A 12,684-nucleotide genomic window follows, 5' to 3' on the forward strand; every position below is an offset into this window, starting at 1 on the left:
GGCATAAAAAGACTGTTCCCTTTCATTGTAGCTGCACAGAAAACGTGAGACGCCTGGGTGGGGTTGGGGGGAAGAAAGCTCATAGTTTTTCAAGCTTGTCACAATTTTCTAAACTGTAGTTGAGAGGAACAGACATAAACCTTCATTTGAAGTCCTACTGTTAAGTGATAAACTCTGTTTATCCTCCTTTCAAAATATTTAGACTCTGCCCACTTCTCACCCCCTCCACTGCTATGACCCTGGTCCAATACAGCATTATTTCTCGCATTAACGTAACAGCTTCTCTCTGCTTTGGGCTTGGCTCACCTTCCCCCGACAGTCTGTTCGTCATGAGGCAGCCAATATGATCCCTTAAAAATGTAAGTCGATCCAGATTATGTCCGCTTTGGACTGAATTATATCCTCTCAAAGTCATAAGGTGAAGCCCTCTCTCGATGTGATGGTTTTTGGAGATGGGGCTTTTAGGGCAGAGGCAATCAGGTTTAGGAGAAGTCAAAAGGATGGAACCCTCATGACGAGATTAGTCTTCTCCTAAGAATTAAACACCAGAGAGCTTGCTCTGTCTCTCTGTCATGTGAAAACACAGCAAGAAGTTGGATGTCCTGCTGCAAACCAGGAAGAGAGCTTCCACCAGAACCCAACCATTCTGGCATCCTGATCTCGGACTTCCAGCCTCCAGGACTGTGAGAAAATTAATTTCTGTTGTTCAAGCCACCCAGTCAATGGTATTTTGTTATGGCAGCTCGAGCCACTAAAGCAATGCCTCTGCTCCAAATAAAAGTGCGTGTCATTCAATGGCTAACCAACAAGGGTCCTTCCCACCTGGGACAGTCACCTCTCAGCCTACTCTCAGTCTTACTCCCTTTGCTCCAGGCACACTGGTCTCCTTGCCATATCTTCAACAGTCAAACACCCTTTCCCTTAGGGTCCCTACACTCTTTCAGACAGCAAGGCATTCCCTTTCCATCCATCCTGTTGAAAACTGCAACCCCTCCGCTCTACCAACACTTCTGACATTTGCTTCTCTATTTTATTTTCTCTAGAGCAGTTACCACTTTCTATTATTATATATTCATCTCATTAAGTATATTGGCCTCTCTCCTCTATTAAAATATAAGCCCAATGAGGATGGGGGTTGTTGTCTCTTTGTTTACCTGCTGATTCTTCAGTACCTGATGGAACAGTATCTAGTATGTAGTAGATATTCAACAATGTTGCCAAATCCATGAGTGAATGTTGTTTTCACTTCAGAAGAACCACAAAAGGAAAAAGAGCTGATAGACTGCTAGATACTTACTTCATTTTCAGATTGCAAAATCTTCCCCGGTGCAAAGCATAGCCTCCTAAGAGCCTCAGCCTAGGATTGCCATGGTAATAAACCAGAAGCCCAATACTTCTAGGTATCAACTCACCCACCTTCAACAACTTCCTTGACATAAATCTTAAGGAGAAAGTGACTGCAATTTAGCTAATCTGCCACTTCTTCCACTTGTATTTACCAAGAAAGAGTTTCCTTAATAGTTTAAATGAACATCATCATCATTTCTTTGTTTACTCTGTTAAAAAGAAATCAATTTTATTTCATTCACAAAGTAGCCAAAGTTTTGCTTTTCTTCACATTCTCACGTGGTGAAGACGGTTAACAGGAAGAAGTTGGAGATTTCTCATTCATCCAACTGTCATTTATTGAGCACCCACACTGGGCCACGCACTGTTCTAGGCAGAGAGAATAGAGCAGTAAACAAACAGACAAAAATGTCTGTTTTCATAAAACATTTACATTTGGTGAAGGAGGAAGGGTAGCTTGGAGACAGATAATAAATAAAACAAGACATAAATAAAAAAACATGTTAGGGGAGATAATAAAAAGTGCTGTGGAGAAAAGTAAATCAGGGAAGAGAGATGGGAAGTGATCCGCAAGGCTGCAATTTAAGTCGGGGGATCAAAGAAGAACTCACTGGAAAAGGTGATATTTCAGCCATGCATATATCTGAAGGAAAGGTGTTCTGCGCTGAGGGAGGAATGAGTACAGATTCCAAGGCTAGAGCATGCTTAGTATGTTGGAGAAAAAACAAGGAAGGTACTATCACTACAAAGAAAGAGTGAGTAGGAGAGAAGGTTAGAGTAGTAGTAAGTGGCCAGATCTTCAAGGGTCTTGGAGGCTAAAGGGAGAATTCTCAATTCTACTCTATTACCAATGGGAAGGCACTGGGAAGTCTGAGCAGGAGAGCCATATCACCAGATAAGTCCAATATCATTCCCAAGAACTTGGTAAATTCACATATCTCATGTTCTCATAGCACTTCAGCTTCACATTTCAATGAGTTGGAACTCTTGACCAAGGCAAGAAACCATGATGACTGAATTAAGAGTAGTAGCTATGGAAATGGTGAGAAGTGATCAGACTCCAATAACACTTAGAACGTGGAATCAAAAGAATTCATTGATGGCTTGGATGTGTAACACAAGGGGAAAAAAGACTGTAAGTCCAAGGATTTTTTTACCTAGCCAAATTTTGATGAGATGAAGCTCACCTTTACTGAGATAAAGAAGACTATGGAGGAAGCTAGACAGTAGTTTAAGATCTGGAGATAAATTTGAACATGGTAATTCAAGATATTCATCAGGCATCCAAGTGTAGACATCAAATAGCCAGCAGAACATAGACGTTTGGAGATGAAGAGCGAGAACCAGGCTGGAGCTGTATATTTGGTCATCCAGCATCAACAGATGGGATTCAAAGCCATGAGGCTGAATGAGGTCACCACCAGTGTAGGCAGCAAAGAGGAAAGATCCAAAACCAAAGTCCCAGGGCACTCCAGTGTTAAGCAGCTAGAGACAGGAAGAAGAGGAAAAATTCGACTTGGAAAGAATGGCTGAGGATACGCTGGAGAAAAACAAATCCCCAAAACAGGAAAATACATTGCCTTGAAAGACAAGTGAAAAATGTGTTTCAAGGAGCTGGAGAGAACAACTGAGTCAGAGGCTGCTGACAGCTCAGGATGAAGACTGAGAATTGACCATTCGATTTAGCAACGTGGGAGTGTTGTCGAACTTGACAAGAGAAGTTTTAGTATAGAGTTGGGGCAAAAGCCTGATGGAGAGTGCACTCAAGAGACAAAGGAAAGCGAGAAACTGGAGTCAGTGGAGATGGACAACCCTTTCAAGCAATTTAGCTGTAAAATAAAGGAGAGAAATGGTGTAGTGGCTGGAGTGAGTGTGCATGTGTGTGGCTAGATTGAGAGGAACAGCACCAGATTTTTAATGCTGATGGGGAAAGACTCAACAAAGAGGGACAATTGAAGATCCAGGAAAGAGAAGAGAGAATAGTTGGCAGGATGTCCTTGAGCAGGTGAGAGAGGATGGGACCAGGTGCACCAAAGGAGGAGGTGCCCATTACTGAACCAACACCACTTGACCCATAATAACAGAAAAGAAGGGAGGAGGGGATAGCTCAAGCGGTAGCGTGCATGCTTAGCATGCCTGACATTCTGGGTTCAATCCCTAGTACCTCCTCAAGAGACAAGTAAATATAATTACCTCCCACCAAAATAAAATAATTAAATAACACAATAACAAATAAATAAAGTATGTTTTTTTAAAGAAAAGAAAACAGAGCATGCTGCACGAGGTTTACGCAATGACTGCGTAGGAAAACGTTGAAAGTAGTCATTTCCAAGCTTAATGGCCAAGTTGCAAGGACCAAATACTTCTGTTGGAGTATGTAAAACAATGCCTTGGAGGCCCCTATAAACAAGCCCTAATTAAGTTAAGCACTTTCTAAAATCACGCTTATTTTCAAGATAAACAATCTTTCACAAAACCCTGATTGAATTAGTGAAAATATACTTGGCATAAATTCAAAGTTTTGAAGCTATGAAATTCCTAAAACCAGAGAAGGAGGGAGGAGGAGGGTAAACAAATTGAACATGTAACAATATTGGCAAGCTATCTAAATAATGAAAAATAATCTCCTCAACTAGATTGTAAGCTTCCAGGGGAAGAGGCCATTTAATATCCATTGCTGAGTACAATGTACATAGTAACTACTCAATAAATGCTTGTTGAATTAATTAGTTAATCCAGTTCTATAGCTGGTTTGTGCTGCATTAAATTCTCCACTCAATGTACTTGTGGTTTGCTAGTTTATAGCAGTAATAATCTCATGCATCATTCCCACTAAAATGCACTGTTTTCATTGATTTCTTTCTTCTTTACTGTTCTGTTTGTTTATTTCCTTTTTTTTGCATTAGTAATTAAGTACCATAAATATTGAGCATCACATATATGTTTGCTTGTTAGTACAATCTTGGAAGTGTATAGTGTGTAATAGCTGCAAAACAGCCTAACAAGAACAGTTAAATGGCCGTATTATAGACTAATTAACGAAGGGGGAAAAATGCCTTGTTAAATTGTGTTAAAATAATTGTTAAATATTGAAGTAACTGTGTCCATTTTAATAGGATTTTGTGTTGTTTCAGCACAAATGGTTGTCAGAGCGGAGGTTAGGAACATATAAAGAATATTTTCTATTAAAAGATGATAACTGCCATTTGGGTTGATGAGGAAATCACCACACAAAGGCTTTTTCAGAAATAAATTACCTTCATAAAATTGGGAGGCTATATTTATTTGATGCCAAAGAGGGGGACAAGGAGAGTCATTTGAAGAAACTTGTATCTGTATAGTACCTGATAAACTAGATGGCAAAGAACTGCCTCATCTGATTCCCTAAAAACACACTAGGAATGTTAACCCACAGAGATCCGTATGTTAGTCTCCACCAAGAAACCATATCATTAAATAGCTCCAGTGTACATTGAAATTATTTAGGAATTTGGGTTGAAGGAAACATCTTGGGAGTGAACAGACATTATACATAACTAGACTAGACCATATAAAAAGCTCCTAGAGATTTTATTTTAAAAGGCAGTATTACTTGAGGCCATCAACAAAAAATATATGTAGTGTTCAATATTTACCTAATCGAAAGGTAAGAAAAGTCATAATTTTAAAAAGATTAAGCCTAAAAAAGTAATTCAAGTATGAGATGCATAATTAAGATAGGAATAGTATTAATATGATTACCACCTCAAATTAAAAACAACAAATACTACTTTAAAAAAGATACACAACCATAGAAAGTGGAATGTATAGCAGTCAGTACAAATATTTTATGAAGAAAAAGACTCCAAAGCTTTACTACTTGGAAACAGCAAATCATCATCACCATCATCATCGCCATCTCCACCATCACCTCCATCATCATCATCATCTCTATCATCATGTCCATCATCATCATCATCATCATCTCTATCATCATGTCCATCATCATCATCATCATCACATCCATCATCACCATCATCATCTCCATCATCATCATCTCCATTATCATCAACACTATAAAGAAAAGGACATATCTGTTATAGCTTAAACAATACTCAATCACTCAAGCTAGCCTCTCTTATTCATAAACTTCCATAGGGTAATTTATTCCATAGTTTATCTATTCCATTATGGAAAAATAAATAGAGTCCATCAACATGATACATAGAGCCCAAGGTATCCATGGCTTTCCCAACTACACAATTCTCAGAATAACTTCTCCCCTTTTTTCTCTACCTCTGATTAAATTTGTTTCTTTTTTCAGGACACAAGTAAAGATAAGGCTTCTTTTTATGTGCATTTCATGCCTACAGCCTTGTGGAATGATCCCACCTTCTTAACATGGAACTATGTCTTTGCCCTACAAAATGTTGGTGCTTGATTATACTCTGCATTGCGTGAGTCTCTAATCCATTCATTCCTGAAAATGCCATATCTTGGCATGGCATTTCACAACCTCCTTGAAGCCAGAATTTCTTGGTACAAAATACCTCTGCTCCTTCTACAATCACAGCGCTGTGCCAGGGAGGTAATAAATTCTTCATAAAAGCACAGTGTCCTGAAAAGAAGCAATTAAGCAAACTCCTTTACCAAACATCGATTTACATATCATAAAGTAGCAGCAAAAGAAAACTGAAAACCATAGCCATAATTAATTGAAATCTAAACGGGATGAATGACAAAATATTCCAGTATACATCTGAGTCACTTTATCAGCCAACTAACTGACGTATAAAAAAAAAACTCTCATGAAAAAAACATGTAAAATGGTCAAATATATCTTCTGATTGGTGAGATTATGAGTTATAAGGTCACGTGCTTCTTTATTTCTTTTAACAAATTTTCTACAAGGACCACATACTACTTTTTAACAACAAAATGAAATTAACAAAAATAGAAACCAGATTACCTAGTTTATCAAGGTGACCCATATTTTGGTCTCTGAATTCTCAAAATTTCTGGAATCTGTTTCACCAGAATCTCAAGACTCTGGAGCCAGAGAGCCTGGGCTTGAATTTATAAATCCACTAACTCCCGCTGTGGGATCAGAGTACAATACTTAGTCACTTAGTGCCTAAATTTCCTCACCTGGAAAATGAGAAAATAACAGCACTGCCTCAAAAGGCTGTGATAAAGATTAAATGGGTTAGAATGTACGAAGCCCTTAAGAGTGACCCACATTTAGTAAACACAAACCCGTTTGTTTTTTGTGGTTGCGGCCAATACGTTTTAAAGATAAAGAGGAAAGATAATTCTTCGTATGTCTACAACAACCTTCCTTTAAAGTAAACATCCATGCCGCAGAGAATTCCCACGAAAACAGGGCACGTGGCTTGCTGTACTGTATCACACAGACTCTACACCTATGTCAAGGAAGAGAAAATCTCTACAAACCTCATCCTAATAGTTGCAATTACCTAACAGAGAGCTTTTTAAAGCAAATCCTTACATAGCATATACCGGCTGACTGTTTGGACTTTACAATGGTAAAGGAACATCCTCGGACAACAAGGAGAATCAATTGTTGTCCCAACAGCGAGCATCAGAATTCCTCCTAGGGAACCACTGTGATGAAGCACTGGGAGTGGAAACTCAAATCCTTAGAGATGAGCTAGCGTTGAGAAGACACCACAGCAGAGGAAGGGAAACTATCTAGCATTAGAAATGAAAACGAACTTGGGAAGAGAGAAGATATGACTGAGTTATGATGGAAGAGCAACGTGATTTTTAAGAAAAGAAGGACTCAATATTACATTTTAAGTGTTTGTTTTGTTTTTTTTTTGCAATGTAATGCCCTGACATTCACACATGCGCACATCTCCCCTCACCAGTAAAGCCAGGTTGACTGATGGAGAGCTTTCTTATCCACGCGTTTCAATTTTGGGTTTTCTAATGCAAATCAAAGAAAGAGACAAGTTCCACACCCTCCCTTGACATGGTCTGGGACAGGGACAGACATGTGAGGAAAGGATGCGATCCATTCACAGAAAGTTTTTATCAAGAGATGAGCATTATTAGAACACAAATATTTCTCCATCCACCATTCCCAGAACCCTTCCCAGGGGAAACTTTCAGAAATACTGATCTGTGATCTATACTCACTGTCTCTCATTTCTGTATCCTCTCCCCAATCCACCCCCTTGTACTCCTGAACACACCCATCAGGACTTTGACCTGAAACTGCTCTTGCCAAGGTCACGCGTGACCTTCGCACGGTAGACTCAATAAATAATCAATTCTCAGTCCTCATCTAACTTGACTTACCACTTAGCATCTAATTTTCTGTGAAATACTTTATATACTCGATGCCTGGAACTCCCCATATACGTATTTCTTTAATCAGTTACTTCTCCTCAGTAGCCTTTACTAGCTCCTAATTTCCCCAACCTCTAAACATTGGATCAGCCCCTCTTTGATCCCATTCCATCTGCTCTCACAAGCTTGGTGATCTCATCCAGCCTCACAGCTTTCTACATCATGATACGCTGGCAGACGTATATCTCTAACTGGATTACTCAACCAAACTCCCTATTTATAAATTCAACTGTCCACTTGAATTTCTCAAGGACAACAAACTGCCACCTAAATGTTTAATAGACACATCAGTCTTTAAAATTACCTCTTTCCACAATCTTTCTGTCTCAGTAAATGGCAATTCCATCCTTCTCGTTCTTAAACCCAAAACCTTGGGGTCACCGCTGGTACCTCTCTTTCTCCCACATCCCGTTCATCAACAAATTCGTTGTCTCTACTTTCGGCATTTATCTAGAATTGGACCACTTCTGACTACTTCTCTTTTAACATCCCAGTCCAAGCAGTTGTCAAATTTTGCCTGAATTTTGTCATAGCCTCTTCAGTGGTCTTCATGCCTCTGTCTTTTCCCCCTACACCAGGGTCTCTCATTCTCAGCATTATTGATGTTTGGGGCAAGATAATTCTTTGTTGTGGGAAGCTGTCGTGTGCATTGTTGGATGGGTAGCAGCATCCCTGGCCTCTACCCACTAAATGCCAGCAGCACACAATCCACCAGTCCCCTTGAACTGTGAGAGCAAAAATATCTCCAGATATTGCCAAGTGCTTCCGAGGGACAAAATCATCCCTCAGTGGAGAACCATTGCCCTACAGTGTATCCAACCAAGTCATAAGAATGTCCCTTTTATAACAGAAGCCAGATTACATAATACCCCTGCTCAAAATTAACCAACAGATTTCCATCTCGCTCAGAAAAAAGCAAAAGTCAGAGTCCTACGACAGGCTGCTGGCCCTGCATGATCCGTCAGCCACCCATTCCTCCTTGACCTCATCTCCTATTTCCCACCCCTTTACTCACCCTGCTCCAGTCATCCTTGCCTCTTTGCCGTTCCTCAAATACGCCAGCAAAGCTGCCATGTCACAGTGTTCCCTCTGCCTAGGGTCCTCGTCCCATGACATCCACTTGGCTTACTCTTCACTCCCTTAAGTTCTTTGCTCAAAAGTCAACTTCCCAACAAAGCTTTCCATACTCACCCATTTAAAAAACTCACCCTTCCTCCCATGGCCCATCCACTCCCCACACTTCCTGACCCTTCAGGCTAGCTTTTTCTTTAACGGCACTGATCTCCATCTGACAATGCGACTCATATCCCTAATTGCTTAAACACTTGTCTCTACCTAATAGAATGTTAAGCCCCAGGTGGGAAGTGACTTTTTGCCTTTTTTTACTTTGGTGCTGCATCCCAATCACATAGAAAAGTGCATCTGTGAGGTATTCAATAAATGCTCATGGAATGAACAAGGGGAAGAAGGAGGGAGGGAGGAAGAGAGGAAAGGAGGGAGGGAGGGAGGAGGGGAGGAGGGGCGGGAGGGAGGGAGGGAGGAAGGGAGGAGGGGCGGGAGGGAGGGAGGGAGGGAGGAGGGGCGGGAGGGAGGGAGGAGGGGCGGGAGGGAGGGAGGAGGGGCGGGAGGGAGGGAGGGAGGGAGGAGGGGCGGGAGGGAGGAGGGGCGGGAGGAGGGGCGGGAGGGAGGAGGGGCGGGAGGAGGGGCGGGAGGGAGGGAGGGAGGAGGGGCGGGAGGGAGGAGGGGCGGGAGGAGGGAGGAGGGGCGGGAGGGAGGGAGGGAGGGAGGGAGGAGGGGCGGGAGGGAGGGGCGGGAGGGAGGGAGGGAGGGAGGAGGGGCGGGAGGAGGGGCGGGAGGGAGGAGGGGCGGGAGGAGGGGCGGGAGGGAGGGAGGGAGGGAGGAGGGGCGGGAGGGAGGGAGGGAGGGAGGAGGGGCGGGAGGGAGGGAGGAGGGGCGGGAGGGAGGGAGGGAGGGAGGGGCGGGAGGGAGGGAGGGAGGGAGGAGGGGCGGGAGGGAGGGAGGGAGGGAGGGAGGAGGGGCGGGAGGGAGGGAGGGAGGGGCGGGAGGGAGGGAGGAGGGGCGGGAGGGAGGGAGGGAGGGAGGGAGGAGGGGCGGGAGGGAGGGAGGAGGGGCGGGAGGGCGGGAGGGAGGGAGGGAGGAGGGGCGGGAGGGAGGGAGGGAGGGAGGGAGGAAGGGAGGAAAGGAGGGAGGGAGGGAGGAGGGGCAGGAGGGAGGGTAGAATAAGGGTCTTGGAAACCATCTCAGATCTGAAACATCAAGGCAGATACAGCTGATTTCTGGGACATATCTACATTCATCATTTACAAAGACTGAGTTAGTTTCCATAGAATTCATTTAAAATATAATCTGTAATGTACAATAAAAAGTAAGGATTTGTCAAAATGCTTCCATGCTTTGGAATTTGATGTTGGGAGCATTTAGAAAGCATGCTTATAAATCCCTTAGCATATAGATCTGAATATCTAAAGGCATATTAAACAAGTTGAGCTTAAAGAGAAATTTTACAAAGTGCAGGGGCCGTGGTAACTCCCCTAGCTATATAAAAAGCAGTGCCTGGGGGTAAGCCACATCATTCAGTTACATCCGCCGTAAGGCAACTTAACAAGCAATAGTACCAGTGAACAAAGTCCTTTTCTACAGATGAAACCCTGCACAGCTCAATGGCGAGTGAAAGAGAGGAACAGAGATGCTTCCTGCTGCAAGCTGACAGTTACACGGAACCCCCGGAAATTATAGATTGAGTTCCTCTACTAATTGCTGGTCTGAAGGGGACAAAGATCCACATTTTATTTCTCTTGCTGAATGTGCAGGATAAGCACGCGTGAATTTTACATTAGGGTCAAGCTGGGAAGTTCCCAGCCTGCTCTACCTGCAGAAGAGAACAGTGCCACCTCCCATGCAAATGAGGTCAGGTCTTCCTTTCTGCCTTGGGTGCCTACCAGGGAGATTTCAGTGCAACCAATTCTAATAGGGAAGCTGATATAGAGGGAAAAAAAGAAGACTTCACAAAGCAAAACAAAAGACGAGTCCCATTTGAAATAAAGTTTTGTTTAGAAATTTGAAATAAAATCTTATATTCTAAGAGCACATGTCTCAAGAAGACCTCAGAATTTTGTAATATCATTCATTAAAACTGTATACTGCATCCATTGATAACAATATCAACTATTCTACTTTCTGAATCGCTGACTATAAGACCAATAAAGCTACACATCAGGCAAGTACTTTACTGAAACAGGCCCATCTCCAGAGAGGAGAACTTGTGCTTCAAATGCTAATACTTCTGATCAGGAAAGCACTTTGTTTTTGTCAGTAAGCAATAACTTACAAGGATGCAGATCAAAAATGCTCTTGGGAAGGACAATGGATGGGGAAGGAGGGTGGGAAACAAAAAAACTGTTGTGATATAATATTTCAAAACAGGTTTTATTTGTTTATTTGGTGGGGGGAGGTCATTAGGATTACTTTTTTTTTTTAATGGAGGTACTGGGAATTGAACCTAGGACCTCGTGCATGCTAAGCATGCACTCTACCACTGAGCTATACTCTCTCCCCAAACAGATTTTCTGAGAAGAAAAAATAATTTCAGCATTTCTAGTAGGTATATATACCCTTTCTCACCTCCTGGAAAGTCACAGTTCACTCCCTGCAAAGGCAGCAGTTTCATTCAAATTCATATAACAAAATTCACTCATTTATTCATTCAACAAATAATTATTGAACCTATTAGCTTCATAAAAGGAAGCAATGTGAACATATTTATGGCGAACACAATCTCCATCGTGCCGTTTTCTTTCTTTCTTGTTTTCATTCTATTTACTCTAACTGTGTGCTCAAAAGATGACTGTACAAAAAGCATCTCAGGGACAACCAATACACTCGGGTCGGACATCTGAGAATTAGGAACCAGAAACTAATCAGTGTTAGTATAAAATATTGAATTGTTCTGAGTGTCATCAAGACCTAGCTTGCAATCCCAACTCCTTCTCTCACTGATCGTTCTGAGTAAATGGAAGACCCTTAGGTCTCAACTTCCTTACGTGGAAAACGTTCTCACAGCACCCGCCCACATAGCAGTTGTCAAGATTAAATGAGATGTTGGCAAGCACCCCTGCACAGTAGTTATTCAACAAATTACAGCTATCTAGGTTATCTCTGGGACATCTTAAACTTACATAATGCCTTTCCTAATTTCTATGAGCACTTTTTGGCAAGACTTCAGAAGCACTCAATTTTATTTTACCTCTTCAGAAGAAACGATTCTTAGTACTCAACTTCTCTAAAAATACAACCCTTGGAACTTCCATGCTTCTGGATGTCTCAAATAAATGCATAAAAAAGAAATTCCACATTCGAGAAGCCCTTCCAATAAAGTAACCAAGAAAAGTCTTACCTAGTTTTGGCAAGGAATAGGGCACTTTAAAGTAGTCTTCGTAAAATTCGATCAGTCTCTTCGTTATATGGAGGGCGTAGTCCCCGGAACCTCTTCTGATAGCGTCAGGCCTTGCGTATAATCGCACCTAATTAAAAATATATATGAAAGTTACTGTAGCCTTTTGATATTCGAATTTTATCTTCCCTGCATATATGAATCTACACAAATCACTTCTAACACTATGAAAATTAAATGGCATTCTCGTTCAGGTACCAAAGCATTCAGGGGCTGAAAGAATCAACCTTAAACAATTGAAGTAACCACGTTGAGCAACTCACCATTTCCTAGCTTTACAAGATGACACAGAGAAGATTTATACACCTTGCATCAAAATAAATATTCGAAGTTATCACTTGCATGTGCTTGCTAGAGATAGGAAGAAACGGTGGAATAGTATAATGGTTCCCAGACTACGCTGAAAGCAGGCAGGATACGGCGGCTCGGCAGGAGAGGAAATTCATGGTTTGTTAAAATTACATTGCATCAAGCTTTGGAAGTATGAACAGGCTGAACAAAAATATAATTCA

The 12,684-nt window shown here is 41.9% G+C and overlaps 1 protein-coding gene across 1 annotated transcript in view; it reads right to left on the reverse strand.

Moving 5' to 3' along the window:
- TRHDE (thyrotropin releasing hormone degrading enzyme) overlaps positions 1-12,684 on the reverse strand; it is a 331,294-nt gene that overhangs the window by 216,090 nt on the left and 102,520 nt on the right. The window contains exon 3 of the mRNA XM_074375395.1: positions 12,116-12,242. Coding sequence (XP_074231496.1) covers positions 12,116-12,242 — 127 coding nt within the window. The remainder of the gene's footprint in view (positions 1-12,115; positions 12,243-12,684) is intronic.

This window comes from Camelus bactrianus, chromosome 12, assembly GCF_048773025.1.
Source record: "Camelus bactrianus isolate YW-2024 breed Bactrian camel chromosome 12, ASM4877302v1, whole genome shotgun sequence".
Taxonomy (NCBI): domain Eukaryota; kingdom Metazoa; phylum Chordata; class Mammalia; order Artiodactyla; family Camelidae; genus Camelus; species Camelus bactrianus.